The following is a 26981-nucleotide window of genomic DNA, read 5'->3' as shown; positions in this document are numbered from 1 at the left end:
GAGTGAGATTCAAGGCTGGAAATCTTTTTCCCTGCTGAGCATGAAGATCAATAGAAACTGATTTCTTAGACTGAGAGGAAGCAAGTCTTGTGGATGGTGATTCAGATGCTGGTTTACCATGAGTCTCACCCACCTTTACAAACATCCTCTTTGTCCTACCTAGCTGTCATTTATAGAACGAGGGGGCGGTTCCTTTATGACTTTTGGATTAGCTCACATTTCAGTGGGTTTGGTCACTTAGCTCCTACCCAGTCATAGGTTGGCTTTGCTAACACAAACGCTATGTCTACACTACAGCCGGGATTGATGCGCTGAGATCGATCCATCGGTGGTCAGTTTAGCAGGTCTAGTGAACGCCTGACAAATTGACAGAAGATCGCTCTCCGGTCGACCCCTGTACTCTACCCCCAATGAGAAGAGTAAGGTAAGTCGATGGGAGAGTGTCTCCCATCAACCCCCTGCAGTGTAGATCCTGCAGTAACTCAACCTAAGGTACATCGACTCCAGCTATGTTATTCACGTGGCTGGAGTTGTGTAGCATAGGTTGACTTACCATGGTAGTGTAGACATAGCCAAAGTTACACCTGAGCTTTGAAGGCAGAACACTGCCTTGGGAGGTAAGAGAAAGGGAGACTGTGTGGCTACCCCTGCACTACACACCAGTGTTGGCAGTGTGTAGTGTATGTGGAGGTACATGCTACCGCGAAAAGCAAGCTGCATCCACACTGCTGTGTGCACCTCCACATGCTGTCAGTGAAAGACTCCAGCAGTGGGAAAAGGCTTCAGCAGCTCCCCACTGCTGGAACCTTTCATTGTGCAGAAGAAAGGCTTGAAGGGGGTGGGGGAGGAAGTGGGGAAACCACCCCCCTGCCAGAGCCTTTCCCTGTGGAAGGGGAAGGCTCAGGCAGTGGGGGACAACACTGCTAAAAAAAGCAGTGTAGAGAGGGAGGCCCTGCTTGGGTGAGTAAAGAGCCATGAAGGGTACCAACCCGGGTACATACTCACATCCTGCAGGTGTCTCTTTGCTTGCCTGAGCGGTGCCTTGCTGGATTTACTGCTATTTATGCCTGAACTGGGAGTGGGGGGTAGTATGCTACATGCTGCCAAAGAAAGCATGAAGTGTAGACATACCCGGTGTGTTTTTAAAAACAGCACACATTTTCCTCTAGAGGTTGTATTTTGTTATTTACATTGTTCTGCTAGGATGCAACTGTTTACTCCTGGGGAATTCTGTGCCATTGCGCAATGCAGAATGTCATGTTTCCCCCCGCAGAATTGGGGCTGCAGAGCTGCTGGCAGCCACTAGGGGCTGCTGGACTTCACAGAGTCCAGCTCTCCAGCTCACAGTGAGCAGAGCACCCAGCCCGGCGGGGATGGAGACTGCACATTCTGGTTGCCTGGCTTGATCCTCATCTGCCCGGGGATGGGAGAGGGCCCAGGAGACCCAGCTGTGGCAAAGGGTGAGGAAAGGCAGGGCCGCAGTGCACCGCATCCCTGGTTGGACAGTGAAGAAGCTGGTGGGAGTAAAGCCTCTGAGGGGAGGAAGGTATGGGTGTCTGGGTGTGCCCCATGGCTGATCTGGCAGGGAGGGGATGCATGGGCTCTGGGAAGGGAGAGGGGTGCGTGGGCTTTTGGGGTGCCCTGTGGCTGGGACTCTAGTGGGGGAGGAGGTTGCATGGGCTCTGGGGGTGCCCCATGACTGGGCTTTGGAGGGAAGGGGGTGCGTGGGCCTGGGGGTGCCCCGTGGCTGGGCTCTGGGTGAGAGGGTGTAGGTGTTTGGGCTCTCAGGGTGACCTATGGCTAGGCTCTGGGGGGCAAGAGGGTGCAGGCATCTGGGCTCTGGGGGGTGCCTTGCGGCTGGGTTCTGGGGGAAAGAGGGGTGTGGGTGTCTGGGCTCTGTGGGACCCCATGCAGCCCTCTCCAGCACCCACCAACTGCACTTGGGTTGTCATAGGGGTTTCTTTAACTTCCTGTTCCTGGGGGAATCTTTTTGTGTTGTCGTCTATATTGGTGACATAGTTGTTGACAAGTATTTTGAAGTAAATTAGCAAAATATTTGAAACTGGTGCGATATTGTATTCTTTTAACAAATGAAATATGCACAATTTTTTATTTTTTAGCGTAGCATTGCCCCAGGAGTAGCAACTCCACAGCACCCTTCTTTTGGTGGCGTGTAGTGCACATACACGTGTAATCCCCCTAGCCCCGGTAATAAACAACAGTGTAGAAGTTGAGGCATGGCTTAGGCAAGTACAGACACACCTAAAGGATGTGGGGCTGCACCTGGCTAGGTGCCCTACCTGGCTCTCTACTCAGCCAAGCTGTGCCTCTGTCTGTACTGCTATGTTTAGCCAAATAGTGTCCTGCTGCCTCCCACCGCTGGAGCCCTTCCCTGCTGCAGGGAAAGACTCCAGCAGTGGGAAATGTCTATGACAGAGGGGAAAGGCTCGGGGGGGAGGGTTGTGATGGGTTCCTCCCAGGGTGTCACCTGCAACTGGGGTACCACTGAGCCCAACTGACCCACCAACCTGGGCTCCCTTTACATGTAGCTACATACAGATGCTGAGATCAGCTCTGCATGGGAAGGCTTCAGCTAAGGAACTACCCAGCTACTCAAGTGCACACCCCCCCTTGGGGGCGTAAACCCAAAATTATACCGTCTTCTGCAGCACAAAGATCTGTACAGTGTAAGCACATGAAATTCGCCCCCTCCCTCAATGTGGAGAGAGAATATACAACAGCTTTTTGTCCCAAGTTATAACTGCCACACACTGGTTTGTGATAAAGCAAAAGCAAATTTATTAACTACAGAAGAGATTGTAAGGAACAGCAAACAGATCAAAGCAGGTTACCTAACAAATAAACAAAAACACAATCTAAACTTAATATACTAAAGAGATTGGATATAAGTAGCAAATTCTCACCCAAAATGATGATTTAAGGTGGCTGCAGGCTCTTGAGGTGCAAGCTGCATTTGCTTGCAGCTTAAAACCCCCAGAAATCCCTCTAGCCTGGGTCCAGCACTTCCCCCAGTACAGTCTTTGTTCCTCAGGTGTTTCCAAGAGTCTCTTCTGGGCAGGGAGTCAGTGAAGAACCATGATGATGTCACTCCTCTGCCTTATATAGCGTTTGTATAGGGTGGGAATCCTTTGTCTCCAAGGTTGGATCCCATGCCCAGTCAGTGGAAAAACATTGGTATTCCAAGATGGAGTCCAGTACCAGGTGATCTGGCCACGTGCCCCTGTAATGTCATAGCAGCCATGACTCAGAAGCTGTTTAGTGTCCGTAGGAAGGCCTCCCAGTAGGAGATTAGCCTCTTCTAAGACCTGTTGTTTTCTCTAATGGTCCTTCCCAGCCAGCCATCTAGACTGAGTGCATTCTGCCTACTGGGCACTCTCCAGGTGTAAACATATTTGTAATACAGAGACATGGTCAATATTCCTAACTTCAGATACAAAAATGATACATGCATACTAATAGGATAATCAGATTCAGTAAATCATAACCTTTCCAATGATACCTTACATGACCTATCTTATATAAAATACATCATAGTTATGCCATAATCACATCATAATAATATTACTGTGAAGAAGATGGGGTGTAACATCACAGGGGTTTCCTTGCTGTGTCCCACCATCCAGAGCCTTTCCTCCCTACAGTGAACAGCTCTGGCAGTGCTGAGCTGCTGAAGCCTTTCCCCGCTCCCCGAGCCTGTTACTGCAGCATGTAACTATCTACACGCTGCTGCTTGTGGTGTGTAGTGTAGATATAGAAATAAAGAATTGAATTTTTTTTTAATTCCAAGACTCAAAGAAAAACGAATTCTAGATATGATCCTCCTGCATATTTTCAACCGCCAGAGGATCTCAAACATATTAAAAGGTTTCTAATGAAATGATTTATGCTGTACATGGCAAGAATGTATAAGTTGAATACGTTTTAAGATGTGATAAGTAAAGATTTTATTTCCCATGCTTAATGTTACATTAATTTGATTTGGTGAAGCATCAGAGTCCATTGGTTATTTTAAAGGCATTTGAATGTAGACTTGCAAATGTTCAAAAATACAGGAGAGTCCGCTTGACCACTAGAGCCGGTAGAGAAGGAAGCACTGAGTGTATCCTCTTCCACTGTTATCTGTAATGCTGGGAGTAAAAAAGAATGGAAAAGTCACCAGAGCACTGGTAGCCAAATACACAACAACCCTTATGATACTGAGCTAACCCTTTTTGCAATGTGTTCAGTTATCCCTAGCCTCTGTTTGCCAGAAGCTGGGAATGGGCAACAGGGGATGGATCACTTGATGATTACCTGTTCTGTTCATTCGCAATGGGGCACCTGGCATTGGCTGTTGTCAGAAGACAGGATACTGGGCTAGATGGACCTTTGGTCTGACCCCACATAATAATATAACAATTCAAGGGGAAGAGTAAGTCGCTAAAAGATAATGGCAACACGGACCTAGATCCTGCATTCCTTTGTATGCAGAACTTCCCCCCGAACAGTTCTGAGACTGCAAGTGACGCAAGATGCCAGCCTAGAACAGCTGGAGCTTTTCAGATAGAAGCAGCTACTCCATCACTGAAAGCAAATTCTTCAGTACCACATTTGCCTCTGTAGAAAATGCCACTGACTGAATTTTCTGAGAAGACTATCACTCTGCAGTCTAACATGAAACTGACAAGAAGGACAGCCTTGGGGTTAAGGCACTGTCATGGCACTTAGAGTATATGTGTTCAGTTCCTGGCACTTCCACACCTTTCCTGTGTGACCTTGAGCAAATCATATAAGGCAGGATCCAAAGCCAATTGATGAAAGTGACTTGAGTGCACTTGGGATCAGGCCTTGAATCTCTCTCTGCCACAGCTCCTGTCAAATGGGATTAATACGAATTCCCTGTCGCTAACATTTGTGAAGCACCGACATGCTGTGGTGGGAGGCCATATAAATGGATAAAACAGATTTACTGCTGTGGTTTTTCAGATAAAGTCATTGAGTTTGTTCTCCACTTTAGATTAGGCAAAGGAAAGTTTGATAGTTGATGCCTATAAAGCACATGGCTTGGAAATATAACAAATGAGAACATAAAGTATGAAGTGTTCCATAGGAGGGCCCAGACACTAACTACTGTTAGAAGTTTGGGTGGAGCTTTGTAAATCCCTGAACAACAAACAACTTTTATAGCCCTTCATTGTGCCAGAGCTTTACAATCACTAAGGGCATGTCTACACTTGCCATTTAAAGTGCAAAAAAAAACCCCAGTTACTCACTTCTCGTAACTTGTTCTTTGAGATGTGTTGTTCATGTCTATTCCAATCAGGTGTGTGCACAATGGCTGGAAGATTTTTCCCTTAGCAGCATCCATCGGGTTGGCCTGGGCGCCTCCTGGAGTCGCGCCTTCATGGCGGTCAATATAGAGCCCTGCCGACCCCCCACCCTTTCATTTCCCTCTTGCTGGCTACTCCGACAGAGTGGTAGGAAGGTGGGTATTGGAATGGACATGAACAACACATCTCGAAGAACAGTTACAAAAAGTGAATAACCGTTTTTCCTTCTTCGAGTGCTTGTTCATGTCCAGTCAGGTGACTCCCAAGCCAAGTTCAGGAGGTGGGATCGGAGCTGTCCATTGACTGGAGTACTGCTCTTCCAAAGGCTGCATTGTCTCTGGCCTGCTGGGTAGTCGCATAATGTGCAGACCATCTGCGACGCATAAGAAAGCAGCCAAGGTGCACTAGGCAGACATGTTTTGTGAGGTGATTCAGCACTCCCAAGCGGAGACACGTGATAAAAATAAATGGAGAGAAACCATGACAAAGTGGAAAGAGAGAGAGAACCAAGACTGAAAAGAGAATAATGCTTTCCAGGGGGACGCCACGGAGAGGCTAATCAACATTCTGGAGCATCAGACAGATCTGTTGCATTCTCTCATTACACCACAGAGTGACCGGATTCGTGCCCGCCCCTGCCCTTGTAGCAAATGGGATAGAATTCTGCATGCACTCCCCAAACTCCCACTGCACATTCTTATAGGCTCGCTGCAAATTTTTCCATTCCTCAACAATCCACACCCCCAGACAGCTCGTCAAACCACAGCTGGAGTTATACATAGCTGTGAGGTATACGGGCACTCCACCCTGTTCCCCACCATCACTCAGGATTGATATATGTGCATGTGGAGTTCTCTGTTTTTTAAATAAAAGCACACATTTTTCAAAAAGAAGCAAACTTTATTTGTGTGTTCAAATTTCTGTACCTGTCATCACAGCTACAAGTCAACTAGCATTTCATCCTCACTGAAATTACAGAGAGAACCGCCATGTAGCACAGCACATGCTGTTAACAATTCCTTTCCCAAGCACAACAGCAAAGTTTAACGATTTTCATTTTCCAACTTTTCCCCCAAGGCATCCTGGATCCTAACTGCCACATGTCATGCCCCTCTAATAGGCCTGGTATCTGGCTGCTGAAACTCAGCAGCCAGGCGTTCGGCCTCCAGGCTCCTTTCATGTACGAGTAAACCTTTAACCCTTCCCCTCACAAATGTTATGTAAAGTACAGCATGCCACAATAACCATGGGAATATTTTCCCCACTCATTTCCAGTCTACTGTACAAACATCTCCAGCGCGCTTTCAAACAGACAAATGCACATTCGACAGCGCGCTTCTGCACTACTCAGCCTGTTGTTGAAACATCCCTTACTGGCATCTGGGTTTCCAGTGTATGGCTTCATGAGCCACGGCATCAATGGGTAAGCTGGGCCTCCCAGGATCGCAATGGGCATTTCCACATCCCCAATGGTGAGCTGCTGGTCTGGAAAGAAAGTCCCCGCTTGCAGCTTTCTGTACAGGCCAGTGTTTTTAAAGATACGTGTGTCATGCACCTTTCCGGACCATCCAGCATTAATATCAGTGAAACACCCACAGTGATCCACTAGCGCCTGCAAAACCATGGAGAAGTACCCCTTACGATTTATATACTCAGTGCCAAGGTGGGCCGGGGCAACAATAGGGATGTGCGTACCATCTATCGCCCCACCACAGTTAGGGAAGCCCATTTCTGCAAAGCCATCCTGTCATAAACAAACAGATAGATCAGGGTTAAGGTCTCTTTTACCTGGAAAGGGTTAACATGCAGTACCTGATGACCACCTGACCAGAGACGAGATAATTTCAAATCTCTGTGGAGGGAAGCCTTTGTCTGTGTTCTTTGTTAGAGAACTCTCTTTGGATCTAAGAGAGGTCAGTCATGTCTCCAAGTTCTCCTGGAGTAGTTTCTACTATTCAATAGTAAGTATTAATTAGAAAGGCGAATTAGTCTTATAATTTAATTTCTACATTTGCAATTGTGTGTTTTGCTGAAGGAAATTCTTTATTCCTGTTTGCTGTTACTTTGCTTTCACTGAGAAAGAAAGGGGGAGGGTGGATTCTCTCCAGAGATTGATAAGTTTAAACCCTGTATTGTTCTATCTTGGATTACAGAGACAAGTTACTTGCTTTTTATTCTTTAATAAATTCTTTTCTATTAAGGACTTGTTTGATCTTTCCTTGGGTGGATTCTCAGGGAAGGAGAAGGGGGAGGTATCCCTCTGTAGTTAGATCCCGGTATCTCTCCTAGAAAAAGGGAGGGGGGAGGAAACAGGGGGAATGGTTTATTTCTCCTGGGTGTAAGAACTCCATGGATTTGGGGCTCTTGGAATCCCCTAGGATTTTGGGGAAGGACTGTGTCTCAATCCACATTTCCTGATTGAGCGGTGGCAGCTTACTAGATCTAAACTAGGATTTTAGTTTAGAGGGAAACCAAGTCAGGTCCCCACATTGGAACCCAACAGCTCCAAGTGGGGGTGAGACCTATGACATAGTGGGCAGCGGTGAGGATTTTTTCTGAACCAAAGAGCCATTGCTATTCTCTTCTCCTAAAGCAGGACTGCAGGTTAGGAGGGAGAGATACCCCAAAGGCAAACAGACAAGGTTTTCTAACTGGCTTTGTTAGAAGGAGTTTTTTCAGCTGGGCTAAGCTGAAGGGAGCTATTCTCTTCTTCTAGAGCAGGAAAGCAACCTGAGAGAAGAGAGAGTTTACAAGTATTCAGTTTCTAACTGGTATTGTTAGAAGGAATCTTCAGCCAGGTTGGCTGGAGGGAATTGAGTTTCCAGCAGGCTTTGTTGGAAGCAGTTTTTCTTTTGGGTTGCTTGGACAGGCAGCTTGAGGAAAAGGGAGTTTTAAAGCAGTTTTTCAGGGTTAAAAGGAATCTTCAGCAAGTTTGGCTGGAGGGAATTAGTTTTTCTAACCAGGCTTTTGTTACAAGAAACACCCTGCTGAGAGGGTACTTGGCAATTGTAAGAGAGAGTTGCAAAACCGGTTTTCTACCTTCTTGGAAGCCAGGAGGGGGAGATTGTTTCCAAAAAACAAACAAACAAAAAAAACAAAACAGATTTTCAGCTGGGTTTAGCTGAGGGAAATAAGGTTTTCTAACGGGCTGTGTTAGGAAAAGATTTTTTTTTCTTCTTCTTTTCTTTTTTCTCCTTTTTTCTTTCTGTCTGCTTAAAAACAGCTAGGAAAGAGATGTAAGTTTTTCCACTGTGAGGTACTTAGCAAGTGCTAGAAACAGGACAAACCAGTTTTTTTTTTTTTTGGTCTTCTCAGTATATCAGCAAACAGCAGCTACATACACATTTGCAAATGGAAAAGTTTTTGTTTCTTTTCTATTCAATCTCTCCGGGAATAGAAAGGGTTAGGAATTGGGGGAACCAGTTCACTGACTGCAGAGGGGTGTGGCCAGCACCAGAAAGCACAAAGACATATGTACCAATCAAACAGCTAACCACAAGAGAGAGCTGGAGAAGCAACAAGCCACAGAAGCTGACCACAGGAGGGCGTTGGAGCTCCAGAGGGAGGCCCACCAGCAGGCCCTGGGATTAGCAAGAGCTAACCCACATGTTCCAGCCAACCCTAACAGTCCTTCTCCAGGCACTGTTCCCCATCCCAAGAAATTTCCCACCTACATGGCAGGTGAGGACACTCAGGCCTTCTTGAAAAATTTTAAAAGGACCTGCCATGGGTACAGCATCCCTGAAGACCAGTACAAGGACTGGTCAGGAAAGTGGACTTTTACTGTCTATGACAATTATTCCATCCCCATGCTACTGGGGGAAGACTTGGCCAACCATGTGCAGCTGGCCAAGAACGGGGGAGTGGTCACCCGCAGCCAGGCCAAACAAGCAGGCACTCCCATCCCTGTTCCTGAGCCATCCACCAGGACCCGGTCTGTGTTACCAGAGACCCAGACCAAGGTGGTGGAACCGGATCCCATGCCAACAACTACAGCAGCCATAGTACATCCAGTCCCAGGACTGGAACTGGAAGAGCAACCAGCGGCAGAGCCAGCGCCAGCACTGACACCAGCGCTTGCAACTCCACCGCCAGGGGGCGCCAACGAGCCTGAACTGGCAGAAGCAGCAAACAACCCTACCCAAGAGGCTCAGCCAGAGCCTAAAATATCACCCAGTGCACCAGTGGAGAGCGGTCCACAGTCAATGGAAACAACCTCATCACCTACATCGCTTCCAGAGGGACCAAGCCCAAGTCCACAGTCTAAAGAGGAACTAGTGTCTCCAGCTTCAAGGAAACAGTTCCAGACTGAGCAGGAAGCCGATGACAGCCTTAAGACAGCTTGGGTGGCGGCACGGAGCAACCCACCGCCTCTCAGCTCTTCTAATCGATCCCAGTTGTTGTAAAACAAGGACTTTTATACAACAAGATTCTTTCTGGTGGACACCAGAAAGGCCAGCATCCTAAAAACAGTTGGTAGTTCCAACTAAGTACCGGGACAAGCTCTTAAGCTTGGGCCACGACATCCCAGTGGTCATTCTGGGGTGAACAGAACCAAGGACAGGTTGGGGAAGTCCTTCCACTGGGAGGGAATGGGCAAGGATGTTGCCAAGTATGTCCGGTCAAATGCATAAAAAGTGTTCTTCAATGTCAAATACCTTGTTGTTTACATACTTAGTAGTATATGTAATAGTGCATGTGTTTTGTTAATCTGTTTATTTTAAAGTTCTAGAAGGAAATCACCGCCAGTGTGGTTCCCCCACTGTCTGCGATTTGGGGGGCGTGTCATAAATAAACAGATAGATCAGGGTTAAGGTCTCTTTTACCTGGAAAGGGTTAACGTGCAGTACCTGATGACCACCTGACCAGAGGACCAATCAGAGATGAGATAATTTCAAATCTCTGTGGAGGGAAGCCTTTGTCTGTGTTCTTTGTTAGAGAACTCTCTTTGGATCTAAGAGAGGTCAGTCATGTCTCCAAGTTCTCCTGGAGTAGTTTCTACTATTCAATAGTAAGTATTAATTAGAAAGGCAAATTAGTCTTATAATTTAAATTTCTACATTTGCAATTGTGTGTTTTGCTGAAGGAAATTCTTTATTCCTGTTTGCTGTTACTTTGCTTTCACTGAGAAAGAAAGGGGGAGGGGAGATTCTCTCCAGAGATTGATAAATTTAAACCCTGTATTGTTCTATCTTGGATTACAGAGACAAGTTACTTTCTTTTTATTCTTTAATAAATTCTTTTCTATTAAGGACTTGTTTGGTCTTTCCTTGGGTGGATTCTCAGGGAAGGAGAAGGGGGAGGTATCCCTCTGTAGTTAGATCCCGGTATCTCTCCTAGAAAAAGGGATGGGGGAGGAAGCAGGGGGAATGGTTTATTTCTCCTGGGTGTAAGAACTCCATGGATTTGGGGCTCTTGGAATCCCCTAGGATTTTGGGGAAGGACTGTGTCTCAATCCACATTTCCTGATTGAGTGGTGGCAGCTTACTAGATCTAAACTAGGATTTTAGTTTAGAGGGAAACCAAGTCAGGTCCCCACATTGGAACCCAACAGCTCCAAGTGGGGGTGAGACCTATGATACATCCAAAATGTCATGCACATTACCAAGACTCATGGTCTAGCGCAGTAGGACACGATTAATGGCCTTGCACACTTGAGTTATCATGGCAGCAACGGTCGATCTCCCCACTCCAAACTGGTTTGCAACTGACCGGTAGCTGTCTGGAGTAGCCAGCTTCCACAATGCGATTGCCACAAGCTTCTCTACAGTGAGTGGGGCTCACAGTCTGGTGTCCTGGCAACGCAGGGCTGGGGAAAGCTCAGCACCCAGTTCCATGAAGGTGGCTCTCTGCAGCCGAAAGTTTTGAAGCCACTGGTCATCATCCCAGACATGCATAACGATACGATCCCACCACTCCGAGCTAGTTTCCCTAGCCCAAAAACGCCGTTCCACAGTGCTCAGCTCCTCAGTTAATGCCAAAAGCAATTGCATGTTACTTATTTCCATTTCGGGCAGCTCATCAGGCATCTCTGACTGCAGCTCTCTTTGCAAGTTTAAAAACAGCTGCACTGCCTCACGCGATGTGCAAGTGACAGCTATCAAAGTAGTGGACAGCAGTGCAGGATCCATTCCTGCATGTAGATGTGGCAGGGAAAGAGGCCAGACAGCAGGGGGTTAAGAAACAAGGAGGTAATGGGGCTGCTGGGATAAGCAGCAGTGCATCATGGGCCACTGAGTAGGGACCCAGAATGCCTTTTGCTCACCCCCTCTTCCCACAAGACCTATTGAGAGAGCTGCACTGGGGGATAGCTGCCCTGGAGCACTGCTCTCATCCCGATGGAATGTAAACACTCTCTGAAGCCTGAGAAATTTAGTGAGTAAACAAACCAGTGCTTTACTTTCACTGGTTCCGGATCACCAGGGAAACTTACAGCACAAAAAATCTGCAAGTGTAGACATACCCTAAGTTACAGGTCTGAGTTATTTGTTACTTCCAGGCCATCAAAGCTGATGGAAATAATACTGTGTATCTATATTTAAACACAGGGAAATAAGGGGCATTCCTGATCTCTTTATATGAGGGTTTTTCCTAAAGCAGATACTGTGGTGATCTAAGCACTAATGTCAACAAGCAACTAATTAAACGTCCTGTACCTACCATATTTCTTCTGCTTTGGCTTCCCGTACAATTGTGACATCAACACAGGTTTGAGAGAAGTGTGTGAAAGCTCTGGGTATATTGCCTGAGTTTCAAATACAGTAGCAGTTTCACATGACATTTTGTTCTATCTTGTGTTGACAAGGACATGGACTAGGTAGTCCGGTAGGTCTTTCCCATCTCTAGCTTCTGGGATCCCATGCAGCTTCTCATTTGTTTACTTACCATGTCATAGGGGTACCGTGCATTTCTTACTGCTGTACACACTGCTGCGGTCCAGCACTGGCAAGTAGGTTGTAACCACAACGCAGTAGCTGACTTCAGGTTTCAAGTCTTCTATTTTAACAACTTTGTCTGTTCCTTCATACGCCAGTATTTTGTTTTTCTGCATATCGGGGGAGGGGGGAATCACAATCAGTATGCTCCTGTAATAAGTATTTCTATGGCCCGGCTTTGTTAAGGACAGCAGCATTGTACAGCCATGTTTAGGATGTGCGGTGAGCCAACAACAGTATGTAAATAAAATAATTGATTAGCTTGTAGCATCTAAAAAACCTAGAAAGACAGAGCCCCGCCCCGGAGAGCTCATTTAAGCATGATAAAGAAGAGCTGAAACACACTAACAAAGGGATAGGATAACAGTTGTGATACAATGATAAAGTCATGAATTATTTTCTAAAACCTCTAGATTAATTTAGTTATACACAAGCAAATCGGGAGAGTTAATTCAATTGTAAACAGAGGCTGCGCTAGCCCACTGAGGGCCCTACACAGAAATATTTTTGCACTCTCACATACTAATAAACTGGTTAAATAATTCACGTTAAATGAGAAAGCGAATGGGGGCCCCCTTGAGCTGCTCGGGGCCCTAAGCAATTGCTTAGTCTGCTTATGTCTAGCGCCGGCTCTGTTAAAACAGGAAGGATTTGCACAGGCTTATGTAATTCAATTTTTAGACGTACAATGTGTACGTGAACGTGCACTTACTTCATTTAGCATGTTGTTGATTAGAAACACTCGATATAATAGATCATAATAGTTTGTCATTGGTATCTTGCTGCCTCTTCTCCTTGTATAAGGTGAATTTGGCGCCTGGAGCTTTAATTGTATGGATTTGTTTCTAGGAGTCACATTTACTGATGGAGGGCCTATCTTTGCTAGAGTAATAAACAAAAATATGAAAATAATTATAACTGATTAATGCTTACCTCACAGTCCTGAATTGTAAGCCATTGGGGAAAAAACAGACCAAATAATTTAATTTGTAATGTTACTATCTTTGTATTGTGGCATCATGCTAGTAAAGCGGTACTTAGAGCTGATGGGTTGCTTTTAAGGTTGTTGTTTTTTTAAATAGTCCAAAGTTTTGATTTACAAACATGAGAAATATCAACTCAAAAGATGAAAACTTGTGAAAGTTTGGTAAAATTCCATGTTGCTGTTCACAAGGTATATTTGTTGTAAGCAAAAGGGAATTTTCATGAGCTAAGACTTTCAGAATTGTCTGTGTGTTTGGATTACTCAAAATGGCTACCTTAAAAACATCTGTCTTGCCATGGACATAGTCCTCAGTGAGGACAGGAGCTTTTGACATATTTGAAAAACATTTGGGTTTTTAAATAGCTACGGGGTAAATCTTGTGCGATTCCCAGTGACATGGGAAGGCAGAATCAACCCAATGTTATTTCTTTTCTGGGTGGGTGAGTGGAGTAGGAGGGGGAGGGTGAGCAAGGGTGCTGGAGGTGCTGTAGCATCCCTTGGCTTGAAATGGCTTCCATTATATACAGAGTTTACAGCTGGTTCAGTGGCTCTCAGCAACCCCCACTGTAAAAATTGTTCCACCACCCCTGAAAGTGAGACAGGTGAACATGTTCCATCACCCCAGCTACTGTCATAAAATACTAGTCTCTGTGACAAAGCTTAGTCTCGATCTCAAGAAAATGGTTAAGGAAAACCTCAGTCCCTTACACTGTAATGAGGATTGTTAAAAGTCTGACTCTCACAGATCCACCAGATCAACTGTACCAATCAAAAGCGAGCTGGAAAAGCATGCCATCACCTCTTCTGTTGCTGCTTCTCTGTATATATCACTAGGATATATACCATCAAAAGAAAAAGTTACACATATACACATTTTGCCAACTTCTAAATACAAGCTGTAAACTCCTGTGCCAAAACAAAGGTTCATCTGCTATGAATGTCCCTTCAAACTTGTTCCCCTGGCCCCAAGTAGGAGGAAATGCATTAGCAAGAAAGTTCAGCATGCAATTAGGAAACAGGACATAGAAGAGACTTCAGTGCAGTAAAGGGTGGTGATCACAGCTATACACCAAGCTTTACAGACTGTTCCTTCAGTGAAAGATGTACTGTGCTCTTGAAAGCACTGAATTTCCACGTGACAGGTGCTGGTGTAGACATTCCCATGCAGCCTATAATTCTTTACTTTTTTCCATAATTTAAGGAGGACACATTTCCCCCCCGTTACTCTCAGCTTTCTCGATCCTTTGTCCAGACCTGGCCGGGGTGTTGAATGCTAATGAGAATGCTCATTCCAGCTCCAGGCCATTTAGTTATCTTGAGGATACCCATTTCTTAAGCTAAAGAGAGTCAGCCTGCTCTGGTTTCTCAGTTATGTATAGGCATCTAATTAGTACTCGTGTGTACTCAAGCTAAGTGGAATTTTGTATAATGTATTTGTTTTGTAATAGCAATTTTCTTGAGAATGGCTGATTCCTGAGACCTAGATGTCTGACTATGAATGCTCTGTTTCTGAATAAGGTTCTGACACCTGACGTCTGGATAACACGTGCTTCACTCTGGGACTCGTACACCTTTTTGTTGCTCATCTGCCACACTCTGATTTAGCTAGCATATCTTCCGCCTACCAGCTGATGCAGATTGCATGTGTGTACTGTACAGCAATACTACACAGCTGTTTTATCCTGCATGCTAAAGCAACTGAATTTTACTGACCTTCATAGTTCAGAGCCACCTAGGAATCTTTCCTCCCCCCAAGCAGTTGAACATTTTCACTATTTCCTCAGCAATGCACGCTAGACAGAAGCATTGAATGTGAGTAGGCTCGGGCTAGCGGTAGTTATATATAGTCCAGTCTTTAGGGAAGTTGGCATCTTCCACAAGCACAAAGTGTACCCACTGCCAGCTAGCACACAGCACAGTTTTGCTAAATTCACTCTTTAGGCAGAAAAAGGAACTTCCCCATCCTTCTCATGGTATTAACATACTCGGAGATCAATAAGCCAGCAACGTGGAGGAGAACCAATTTGACAATGTGTATTCTCTTACCATAAAATCAGCAAAGAGCCCTGTGGCACCTTATAGACTAACAGACGTTTTGGAGCATGAGCTTTCGTGGGTGAATACCCACTTCGACTACATGCATCCGACGAAGTGGGTATTCACCCACGAAAGCTCATGCTCCAATACGTCTGTTAGTCTATAAGGTGCCACAGGACTCTTTGCTGCTTTTACAGATCCAGACTAACACGGCTACCCCTTTGATCTCTTACCATAGAAACCTGTAGAAGGCTAAAGATGACAAGCATTTAGCCTTGTAGATAGCATCTTCAGTAAGGCCTCTAATTTTGCACCAGCACTTTTGTGTTTGCTGTCAACTATGACTACAGTACCGAGGCTACAAACAATTACGGTCACAAGCAATAGAGCATAGACCTCTATCAACCCATTCTGTGGGTACAAATGTGCATTCAGAACAAAAAGGATCATCACGTGAAACAAAAGGTATACCCTTAGATTTAAGGACCACAATGTTAACTTGGTCTGCAATGTAATCGTAATTTTTCTTTTGTTAAACTTTTAGTTATAAAGCGACTATTCAAAATTACAAGTTGTGGGGAAAAAACAGACATCCCTAGAAAAAAAAAACCATATTCCTGTATACAGAATGTCTAAACACTTTCAGTCTTACTTTCCCTCCATGGAGTAAATCTGCTGCTGGTGTTCCAATCTGAATGGACTCCAGCTGAAACAGATTTCACTCTGCCATAATAAGGTTCTCTGATATCAGATGTCTGATGTGTTAGGTCACAAAAAACTTCACGAATACCCCAACATTCTTCTTTATTTTTCCATAGGCTTTGCCCATACCTGTGGAGAGGGAGAGGGAGAGAAGGTTTAGACTTCGGTAATTTCTGACCATTGGTTTAAGGTTGTGCAGGTTCTGATGTTATAGTTCCATATCCAGTTGCTGAGCTGCACCCAAACACCAGATCCTCAGATCTGCCATGGCAAGTAGCTTTTTCATCCAGTTGATTGCAGGAAAAAATGATGTCATAGGTGCTTTCCAAAGTGTATTACTGCATTTCTCTAAAGGAGACATAAAATTGAAGTGCTGACCATTTCCTCTCATTAAAAACCTATGGCACTTTTCCCCTCTAGATAAGGGGTGCTAGCTGTGGCCTACTAGATATTTTTCCATGGAGGCAAAATGTCAAACTGCCCATCTAAGCCTTCCTGCATTTCCAATCAGCAAATGAAGTCTTGTTTCTCACTTCCAATTGCCAGGCACTGTGGCTTAAGGTTTCAAAAGTGACTAGTGATTTAAGGTGCCTCCATGTGGGACACTACGTGATATGCCAGAGGGCAGGAGCTCAGTATATCTAATAACCAACCCCCTTTAAGGTGTCTCAAAAACCGGACAACCAAAGACTGAGGCACCCAAGATTACAAGTTGCTTTTGAAAATGTGGGCCAGTGAGATAGCACATTCCACCCCAGAGACAATGAGTGATGAAGATGCTCAGCACATTGCAGGGAGTTACTGGACATCATCTTTTGTGGTACTTGTAGCCATTGACTAAGTCGCCTCTTTTGAGGTAGCAGAGCCTGGCCGTTCCCTGAACATAGGAAAGAGAAGAGTGAAGTTTTTCAGTGAAAAAATGCAGATTCAGCAACAATGAAACATTTTGTGAATTCTTGTCAATTTCATTGAATGGTCATGAAGGGGAAAAAACAACACTTTTTTTTAAGTCAAAATGTTTCATTTGAACATTTTTGCATTCAAAAAGACTGTTTCAAAATTGCACACTACTTTACTAATAAATAATAATAAAGCCATTTGAAAAGCTCAAAATTAAAACAAGACACTTTGTTTGGCCCAAAATTAATTTTTCTTTGACTTTTCAGTTTTGCTAAGCATTTCCTTTGGGTCAACCCAAAACAATTTTTGTTCCTGACTTTTTGGAACTGACAGTAAACTGGAAAAAATCAGTTCTTGCTCAGTTCTACTTCTCAGCCCAGCTATCACAGACAAAGACAAGCAGGAGCTGGGAGTTCCTCACTGTACTTACACTTTGTACTGCACAAAGTAGATGATGTCACCTGTGGCAGCCCTCCCAGGCTGCCAATGCAAAGTATTGTTGAAGTTTAATGAGTGAAATTCGACCTTTTGTGGTTTAATTAATTCCTGCAATTCTCGATTTCCTGAAACTAAAGGAAAAGAAACTGCAAATAATAAGTACTAAAGGATAGAAAGCATTTGTTTTAGACACATACAATTTAACTACTTTAGTTCTGTAATTTTTGGTATTATTTTCTTTTACAGAAAAAGGGGCATATTGACATCCTAGAAAATTGAAGCATTTTAAGTCAATTCACATCAGCAGTTTCTAGTTTCCCCAATGCCATCCCACCCACATGTCTCAACCATAAACGATAGGGATTATTATTGTTACTATTTATTATTTATGCAGTGCCCATAAACATGCTATGGATGAGAGGCTCTGCATGCCTGTTCAAAATATTAACATCTTAATGGTCAATCAGAGTTCCATTTGTTGTGGTAGTTTGTGATGTCAACTCCTGTCCAGTAAAAAGTGATCTGGAATTTACCAGTTTATGCCACATAAACTGAAAATTTGTCAGATGGCAACAATTTTCATGCTAATCTGAACCAGTTAACAAGCTTCAGAAGCATCCAATTTCCCTCTTTCAGTGATACAGCTGACTACCTATTCTGGCTCTGACACTAGCATTATAACAGAATGAACGAAAACACATTAGTTAAAGTGACTGATAATACAGCTATAAAATGATTTTTAATGGGACACATTTATCTTAGCTTCTAATTCAGAACCTTGACAGACAATAAAACCAACTAACATTTGGAAATGACAAAACTTTATACATTTGTGAAAACACCTAGAGATCCTGTCTGAGTCATTTGTCCAGATTCATTAAGGAAACCCAACATTGCCTTCACATCAAAAGAACTAGAAGTGTATACTTACCAGTTACACCAGTCCAAAGCAAATGTATCAATGAGTACAGGGGGTAGTGTTTAATCAGCATGGTTAGAAGAGCAGCTGCATGGATGGAGAGCATCTCTGTAGCTCCTGGTCATATATAACCAAATGTATCACTACTTTAAAAAGGAAGTGTGTGTCGTTCATAAGTATCATTGTTCCATATTTAGTTCCCCTTTCGTTGGAGACCCACACGCCTATTAGCAAGGGTAGGTGTGGGCCCTGGGGTGGGACAGGAGTTGACAAGACCCTGGGAAGTGGAGGGGCCGAGGTGACATGGCCTGAATTGGATCTCCCTGCCCCAGGCTCCTTGGGCTTGGAGGGGGGAGAGCGACCCCTCTCCAGCCTCTTTTTTTTTCGGGGCACCGGGGACTGAGAAGATAGGACTGCCACAGCTCCGCCCAGAGACTATGACTCCTTGGCAGGGCCAGTGCAACCACTAGGCGAACTAGGCAGCTGCCTAGGGCGCCTAGTGGTTGAGGGTGCCTAAAAGCCCGCTCAGGTGAGGAGGTGGAGTGGAGGTGAGCTGGGACGGGGGGGGGGGCGAGCATGGGGAGGGTCGCCTTCAGTAATGGGGGGCGCACAGGGGAACCGCTCCCCGCCCCAGATCACCTCCACTCTGCCTCCTCCACTGAGCACACAGCCCCCGCTCTAATTCTCCTCCAATCGGCACCGCAAGCCTGGGAGGGGAGGAGAATTAGAGCAGCGCCAGCTTACTCAGTGGAGGAGGCGGAGCGGGGGAGAGCTGGGGAGGGTTCTCTGAGCGGTGCTAGCTTCCATGAGGGGGGGATCCCTGGGTGGGATTAGCTGCCGCAGAGTTGGGGGCTCCCCAGGCGGGGTTAGCTGCTGCAGTGGGGGCATGGTTAGCTGCCGCAGGGCAGGAGACGGGCAGGGTTAGCTGGTTGGTGGGGTGGCGCAAGGTGAAAATTTCGCCTAGGGCACGAAACTTCCTTGCATCGGCCCTGCTCCTTGGGGTCCTTCCTTGGCACTGCCTCGCGGACTGTCGGCACTGGAGCAGTGCGCACCGGTGAGGAGGTGGTGGGCATGGGTTCTGCCGACTCCGGGTCGGATTGCTGCCTCCATTAGAAGCACCTTGAGCCTTCTTTTAAGGTCCTAGGGCTAGGGATGAAAGTAAGTTAAAGGTACTTACCGGAGTCCTGGGCAGGGGTGGGGCCTCAACCGGGAGAGGCAGAGCCTTTAAATCATAATTTAAAGGCCCCGGGACGATTTAAAGGGCCCAGGGCTCTGGCCACCGCTACTTCAGTGGAGCTCTGGGCCCTTTAAATCACCGGAGCCCTGCCTCTGCTATCCCAGGGCTCTGGCAGCCAGGCTCGGGCGGCGATTTAAAGGGCCTGAGGCTCCGATGGCGGGGAGACCCGGCCCTTTAAATCGCCACCCGAGCCCAGCTGCCGGAGCCCCGGGGTAGCAGCAGCAGCGCTCCAGTGGGGATTTAAAGGGCCGGAGGCTCCGGCTGCTGTGGGGAGCCCTGGGCCCTTTAAAGCGCCGCCTGAGCCCCACTGCTGGAGCCCCCGGGTAGCAGCAGCAGGGCTCTGTCGGTGATTTAAAGGGCCTGGGGCTCCCCGCAGTGGCTGGAGCCCCGGATCCCTTTAAATCACAGCCGGAGCCCTGCCGCTGCTACCCCAGGGCTCCGGCAGCGGGGCTCAGAGGCGATTTAAAGGGCCCTGGGCTCCGGCCGCTGCAGGGAGCCCCGGGCCCTTTAAATCGCCAGCCTGGGGAAGCCAGTTGGGTCCAGCATGGCGTACCGGCTTACTTTCACCCCTGCCTAGGGCAGAACCCTTTGCAATTTCTGCACCTCTCCTTCGGGTGGCTCTCCCTGAGACACCGCAAACAGGAAGAGTGTGGGTCACTCTTAGGCATAAACTTTCCACAGTCCTCACAGAGCTTGAACTCTGGGGAGCAGGGCATACCCCAGTACCGGGGGAGCATTGGTTGGCGGGGAACCCCCGAAAGGAAACTTACGAACTACTGCTACTAACTAAGGGCTAGTCTACACTTACCTGCCGGGTCGACGCGGTGAGTTCGACTTCTCGGAGTTTGAACTATCGCGTCTAATCTGGACGCGATAGTTCGAACTCCCCGCGCGCTCCGGTCGACTCCGGTACTCCACCACTGCAAACGGCGGTGGCAGAGTCGACCTTGGAGCCGCAGACTTCGATCCCGCGGCGTCTGGACGGGTAAGTAGTTCGAACTAGGGTACTTCGAGTTCAGCTACGCTATTCACGTAGCTGAACTTGCATACCCTAGTTCGACCCCCACCCTTAGTGTAGACCTGCCCTAACTAACGCACACTACTAACTATGACAAACTATAAACATGAAGAGTGGACACTGCCCAAACTGCTCGCAAAGCAAGAGCAACAGTTTGTTCCAGCTAGCCAGCGGTAAGAAGGGACTGAGGGGGTGGCAGGTTGGCAGGGCCCTATGTTGGGCACCATGAAGGCATAACTCAATGGGGGCACCCAGTCCGACCCTATGGATGCTGCTAAGGGAAAAATATTCCAGCTGTAGTGCATGCGGCGCGGGCACACCTGATCGGAACGGACATGAACAACACATCTCGAAGAACAACAGTTATGAGAAGGTAACTGTTTTTTTGGGCCTTACATAAAAATAACTTTTGGTCTAACCAAGTTAATATCTTCATTGTTCTGAATTAAACACGGCCACTTGTTCTTGACTTGGCAGCTGTGTCACTTCTAGGCTTGGAATAGACTTATAGACTTTAAGGTCAGAAGGGACCATTATGATCATCTAGTCTGACCTCCTGCACAACGCAGGCCACAGAATCTCACCCACCCTCTCCCGTAACAAACCCTTAACCTATGTCTGAGTTATTGAAGTCCTCAAATTGTGGTTTGAAGACCTCAAGCTGCAGAGAATCCTCCAGCAAGTGACCCGTGCCCCATGCTGCAGAGGAAGGCGAAAAACCTGCAGTGGAGTTATAAAGCTTTATAATAAGCAGGCCTGGATTTTTGGGCACCGTGCACTATGGAAATTGCCCCCCCCGACCTCCTCAACTAGACAGCAAAGTGACCCTGCCTCATACCAACTTCAGCATGCCCCTCCCACCTCACATATACCCCAACACAACTCTCCACTAGCCCCCATTTATCCTAATGTCCCCCCACACCGCAGTAGCTCTGAAATCCATGCTGCTCTCTGCAGCCCAACACCTCAGCATCACAAGCCACAGCCCACCAATAACTCATCCCCAGCCTCTCATACACTGCCCCCAGGACCTTCCTGGCCACTTAGCAGTGCCTGCCAGGCCAATAATCCTGTCCCAGGCTAGGGCAGATCCCTGCTGCCCAGCTTCACTCACTCCACATTCTCACATCCCCACACTACTCAGGTTTGGCACAGTTGCCCGTCTCTCATAATGGAGGGCGGCCAAGCCCAACTTCAGCGAGTGGCGTAAGGACCCAACAGCCCGGGACGCAATGCTGCTCAGGTTTGGCCTGGCTGCCCCTCCATCCTAACTAGGCTAAAATAAAATAAAAAAAAACAAAAAAAAAACTGGGTGCCTAAAGTTAGCATCTTAAGACCATATGTAGGCACCTAAATAAATGAGCTGATGGTCAGAAGTGCTGAGTACCTACAATGTTTTATATCCATTCTGAGGCCACCAAAAATGCCACACTTGTCTGTTTTGGGCTATCACTTGCTCTGCTGTGAAGAGGCTTTTACTTCTTATTCTGCTTTGCTGTTCACCCATCCAAAGTCAAAGAATATGACAAAACTGCTCTTCACAATGTACAACACTTTGCTATTTAAAGGTAATCTGGCTTGAAAGCCTTGGTTTGGGGTCCAGAATGCTTTGAATTTCCAGGTCTATTTAACACATTCATTTTGGAATGTAATTTTGGAGAGAGGTGAGTGAAAATACAATTGCTTTATGTCTTTACATAGCAGAAAAGTGCTAAGCACCCAAAACTCCCACTAACTTCTATACAAACTGCAGCTGTCTGAACCTTTAGGAGAAAAAAAAAAAAAGCAGTTAAGTCATAATGGCTTGATTGTCCTGTTCCTAAAGCCCAAGCCTGCCTCAGGAACAGACCCTAATCAGAGACCAAGCTCTCCAGCTTCTTGCACAAGTCCCTCTCTCTCCTGAAGCTGCCTATACACAAAATTAAAAACAATAGAGCATGTCTTTCCACGAGGCCCCCTTTGCTCACTCTAACCTCCCTCTCCCGGCCAAGACTAGTTACCAGTGTCACCTGGTGATGCCTCTCAAAAAGATATAACTAATGCACACCCACTACATAGGTGCAGAAACATTAGCCTGGATGCAGACTGTCCTGCAAGGACAAAGTCCTGGTCCAACTGAAATCAACAGCAAAATACCCATGAACTTCAAAGAGCGCAGGATCTGGCTGCAAATAATGGTTTTAATGAAAAATAAATGAATGAGTGTCCTATGTGAAGTTGTGACCATACTTTAATACACAAGTAACCTGTAAAAAAGCCACTGGCAGCTGCTTCCACATATGGGGCCCAATTCAGCTCCAGTGTAAGTGGGGACATGTTCTACTTCCTTAGCGAAGTTGTACCAATGTACATCAGGGCAGAATTTGCATCGAAGATTGTTAAAAATTGAGATTTCTCTCTCTGACCACCTTGTCAACTGTTTGAAGTGGGCCACACTCATTGCCACTACAAAAGTGATTTTGCCGCCCTTGGTATCCTACTGTTAATTGAATTGTCTCGTTAGAATGACCTCCTACTTGGTAAAGCAACTCCCATCTTTTCATGTGCTGTGTATTTATACCTGCTACTGTATTTTCCATTCCATGCATCTGATGAAGTGGACTCTAGCCCATGAAAGCTTATGCCCAAATAAATTTGTTAGTCTCTAAGTTGCCACAAGGACTCCTCATTGTTTTTGCTGATACAGACTAACATGGCTACCCCTCTGAAATCTGACTAATTAGTCTATCAGCCCATTTGGTGGGCCAGGAATTATAGGAATATGAGGATTGAAATCCAGAAAGAAAAGAAGAAAAATCAGCAAGGGCAGAACATGATCCCAAACAGTACAGGTGCCACTGACTGGGAAATTGTTTTTATCTCTTGATTTGCCCGACACACCTCTCAAACGATGACCTTTAAGCAGTTCCCCTCCCTAGAAATAACTGGTATTATTTCATAATGTTTTATGAGCTCAAATTCAGGAATAAGGAACTTTTACATAGTCCAGTAACAAGACTGATGTAATCACTGAATTTTACAGCCATGCTCCCTTCAACACAGGCTGTGCTTGTAGACTTTGATCTGTACCAACACAACTTGATGATGTTGTCTGCTTAGCTGTGGGGTGATGTGTTTTAAAACCCTGTGGCTTTTCACTGATCATTCTTATTCTTCAGTTCCTCCCCCCAATATAAAATAATTCAAAACCAGTATTTCAGAGAGGGTGAAATCCTGCTTCTGTTGAGGTCAATGGCAGAACTTCCATTGACTTCACCGGGGCCAGGATTTCACTCAGATGGCCTACGAAAGCCTTTTGTTCATATTCTAGTTCTACTAGAGAGAAGTTCCTATCTGAATGCACAAGTCATGGTGTTCTGATTAGTGCTATGGTTCAGGACAAGTTCTAGTTCACACTGAACTTTATTTGTAAAATGATCAGCAGCTATTATGTTGACCTGTTTAACTATTTCTGTTTATTGAAAAATCTTATTAAAATATGCATATTAAATTCCAGTACCACCCAGAGACCCCAATTTCCAGGGCTGGTGCCTGACTGTACTCGCTGCTCCACAATGAGCACACCATCGACCTCTGATCTGTATGAAACGTGTACACATTTCATGCAACATCTAGGTCTTACATTTGTCAAAAAAGTAACATGACAGTATTTAAGGAGTATGGCAATACTGTATATTTTAAATTAAAATTTGAAAATAGGAGAACCAACCTTTTGAGAAAAAGAAAATTGTGAAGCGTCACTGAAAACTAGAAATATGAATGTTTCCTGCAGGCTTTTACAGAAAATGTTTTAAATATACTCATATTAATTTAAAAGGAAGCATTAGTTGGACTTAAGATCCTACTCCTCCCATTTTATTTCAAAGCACTTGACAAATAATGGATTAAGCAGCAGCAGTGTGATAAATGTGCAGATACAGTAAAAATACACCCTTATTTACTTAGTATGAGTGCACACGTGGATTACTGGTCCTTAGAAGTACTTTTATTTGAGGCTAAATATAGACGTCAGTGCTGGCATTACAGCATAACCCCTTTGTCAGACTTGGATAGAAACAAGGTCGCACACACGTACGCAGCTGATTGGAGTTCCCCTTAGGCACTACGCCTTTGACACTACCAAAACACAGACTTGCTGTAGAATAAGATACATTTCCAGACTGTAAGAGGAATTATTCACTATGGGTGAAATTCACCCCTGGCAAGGATCTGTACCCACACTCTGCATTATTTAATTCCCCAATTAAGCCCTACTTTGAAAACCTATGACACACAAGTCTGGAATTAACCGATTGCACATGGCTCAATTTAACTTTTGCTATGCACACACATTTGAAGGAAGTGGTGGCAGGGCAGAGCTCGAAATCAGATAACCTAGTTTACAATGAACATTTCTCGCAACCAGCACAGCTTCCCTGCAAAGGCCACACAAGTATGAGCCCAGCTCCTTATCAAAAAAATACAAAGATAAGCAGTTTGATAGTATGTGGATTATACGCCTTGGTACAGAACCTATGGAATGCTGTTGAGAGCAGCAGTGGTGTCATCGACTGTTCTGTTCAATACAGAGGAGGAGGTTTAACAGTATGTGAATAAGAAAAGAAAGTGGATTCATTTTTCAAGCAACAGGGACTTTCTGCTTCTACCATTCTTTTGCCACGCCCCAGGGACCAAGATAGGAGAGTACACTAGCTGTTTGGGGAAGAGGTATTGCACAACAAGATTTATTGGAGGCAAGTTTCCAGGAAAGCAAGTACTGAGCTACTTTGTAGAGTGAGCAAATCCACAGCTTCTCAGTCAGAGATGTGGGCCTTAACTTGTAAGTTACAGCTCTAAATCCCAAATGCCAAAGGCGATAGACTAGAGTGTGGGTGCTTGAAAAAGGTAGGGAGGTTGGAGCTGTGAAGGATTATATATTAAATAAGTTACTTATTTTCATTTAAAATATTTATTTAGCATCATGTGAAACCTTAAATTATGCAAAAATACTAGTAAGCAACAAAAAAAAATCTGCTTTATTTCATGTGAGATACCAAATTTATTTCAGGGCGGAATTAACTTCCTTCCGCTTTTTAAAAAGTGCCAGAGTGATTGTGGTGGTGAAGAGACCTCTCCATTTAGGCCTGGATAGATACAACACAAGCAGTGGCCACACAAGCTTCCTATTACTGCTGCACCAAGATATCTCAAACCTAAGGGGAGGGAGACTCCATGCCCATTCTGTCCTTCACAGACAGACTGCAACAAAGAATGGCAGATGGGGGTGGTGGTGGATGGATCATATTTCACCATCACTACAAACATGGCAGACCACCCATTGGCCATTTAACATCGGCAACTTGCACAACCATATGACAGTGACGATTCTTGATCAACTGAGCCATATTCAACAAGGGTTCCATAGCCCTTAGCCACTAACAAGTTGTGAATTTGCTAAATCACCCCTCTTCAGTAAAATGGCCCCTTTGTCTCACTGTGCATCCTGAAAGTCAGAAGTTTATTAACTTACAGTATTGTCAAACTGAGTAATTGTTTAACTGCCCAAAATCTACGAATCATTTGGTTCAAACTAGGATGGCTTTGTAGAAGGAAGAATACTATACCGCTGCCTGATGGAAGCAGAGACTTACTTGAAGGCCAGACGCTCCACAGGTCAGGTATGAGGGCAGTACATTCTTCTCTGTGACCTGTTTTATCCCCAAAGTTTGCGGGGACAAGAACAAGGAACTGGCTTCATCAATGAACTCCATTCCCTTCCTCCTCAAAAGCCCCCAGCAGCACATTCACAGCTCCTATGTAGTGCTTGGTCTGCCCCCACTGGTCTTGTCCTCTTTGCTGCCACCCCCTCCCTTTCAAGTTATCCTCACAGCAGCACCTTCCTCCCCTCCCCTTGGGAAAGAGGCCTTCAGAAGCTCTTGGTCTCCTCCCACACGTCCAAGCCTGGGTAGAGGGCTCTTCCTCGTTCTTCCTGTGAGCACAGCTGACAGAAAGGAAGCTGGATGGATTCTTTGATCTGGCTCGCCCTGCGGTCCACATCTGGCATTGTGTCTGCTTTTCTGCTGCTGAGCGGCGCTTTTGTACCTTTCATCAACCGTTAAAAGGCCGCCGTACGGGAGTGCTGAGTCTGCTTTTGGGCTTGGGACTGGCTCCTTATACAACCTGGTACAATTCTGCAGTATCAGACCGGTTACAAACAAAATATTGCACAGAGCCTTGCAGCAAAACTTCCACTCAGTAATGAGAGAGCAGACAAACATATACTTGAAGATGAAGCATGTATGAAAGAGCTTGCAAGCTAAGTAAATGCAGCTCTACTCGGCAGCTTACAATCTAAGGACAGGGACCATCTTTTTGTTCTGCATTTGTACAATGACTAGCACAATGGGGTCCAGGTCCATGACTGGGCTTCTAGGTGCTTAATACAAATAATTAAGTCAACCACCATTTGCAAACCTGCAAATTAAATCACTGTATGAGGTC

At 45.6% G+C, this 26981-nt stretch overlaps 1 protein-coding gene across 2 annotated transcripts in view; it reads right to left on the bottom strand.

The window, feature by feature from the left end:
• Positions 1-2853: 2853 nt before the first annotated feature.
• Positions 2854-26981, bottom strand: part of IL22RA2 (interleukin 22 receptor subunit alpha 2) — a 30553-nt gene continuing 6425 nt past the window's right edge. The window contains exons 2-7 of one of the 2 annotated variants that reach the window (XM_039529369.1): positions 18259-18363; positions 17320-17458; positions 15940-16118; positions 12978-13147; positions 12216-12375; positions 2854-4148 (exon numbers count right to left, since the gene is read on the bottom strand). In XM_039529369.1, coding sequence (XP_039385303.1) covers positions 12220-12375; positions 12978-13147; positions 15940-16118; positions 17320-17458; positions 18259-18363 — 749 coding nt within the window. In that variant the 3' untranslated portion in view covers positions 2854-4148; positions 12216-12219. The remainder of the gene's footprint in view (positions 4149-12215; positions 12376-12977; positions 13148-15939; positions 16119-17319; positions 17459-18258; positions 18364-26981) is intronic. The other variant, XM_039529370.1, reaches the window with a different exon arrangement.

The sequence above is a fragment of the Mauremys reevesii genome, linkage group 3, assembly GCF_016161935.1.
Source record: "Mauremys reevesii isolate NIE-2019 linkage group 3, ASM1616193v1, whole genome shotgun sequence".
NCBI classification, from domain to species: domain Eukaryota; kingdom Metazoa; phylum Chordata; order Testudines; family Geoemydidae; genus Mauremys; species Mauremys reevesii.
Note: the sequence above shows the minus strand (reverse complement) of the source record. Positions and strands in the feature narration are given on the sequence as shown.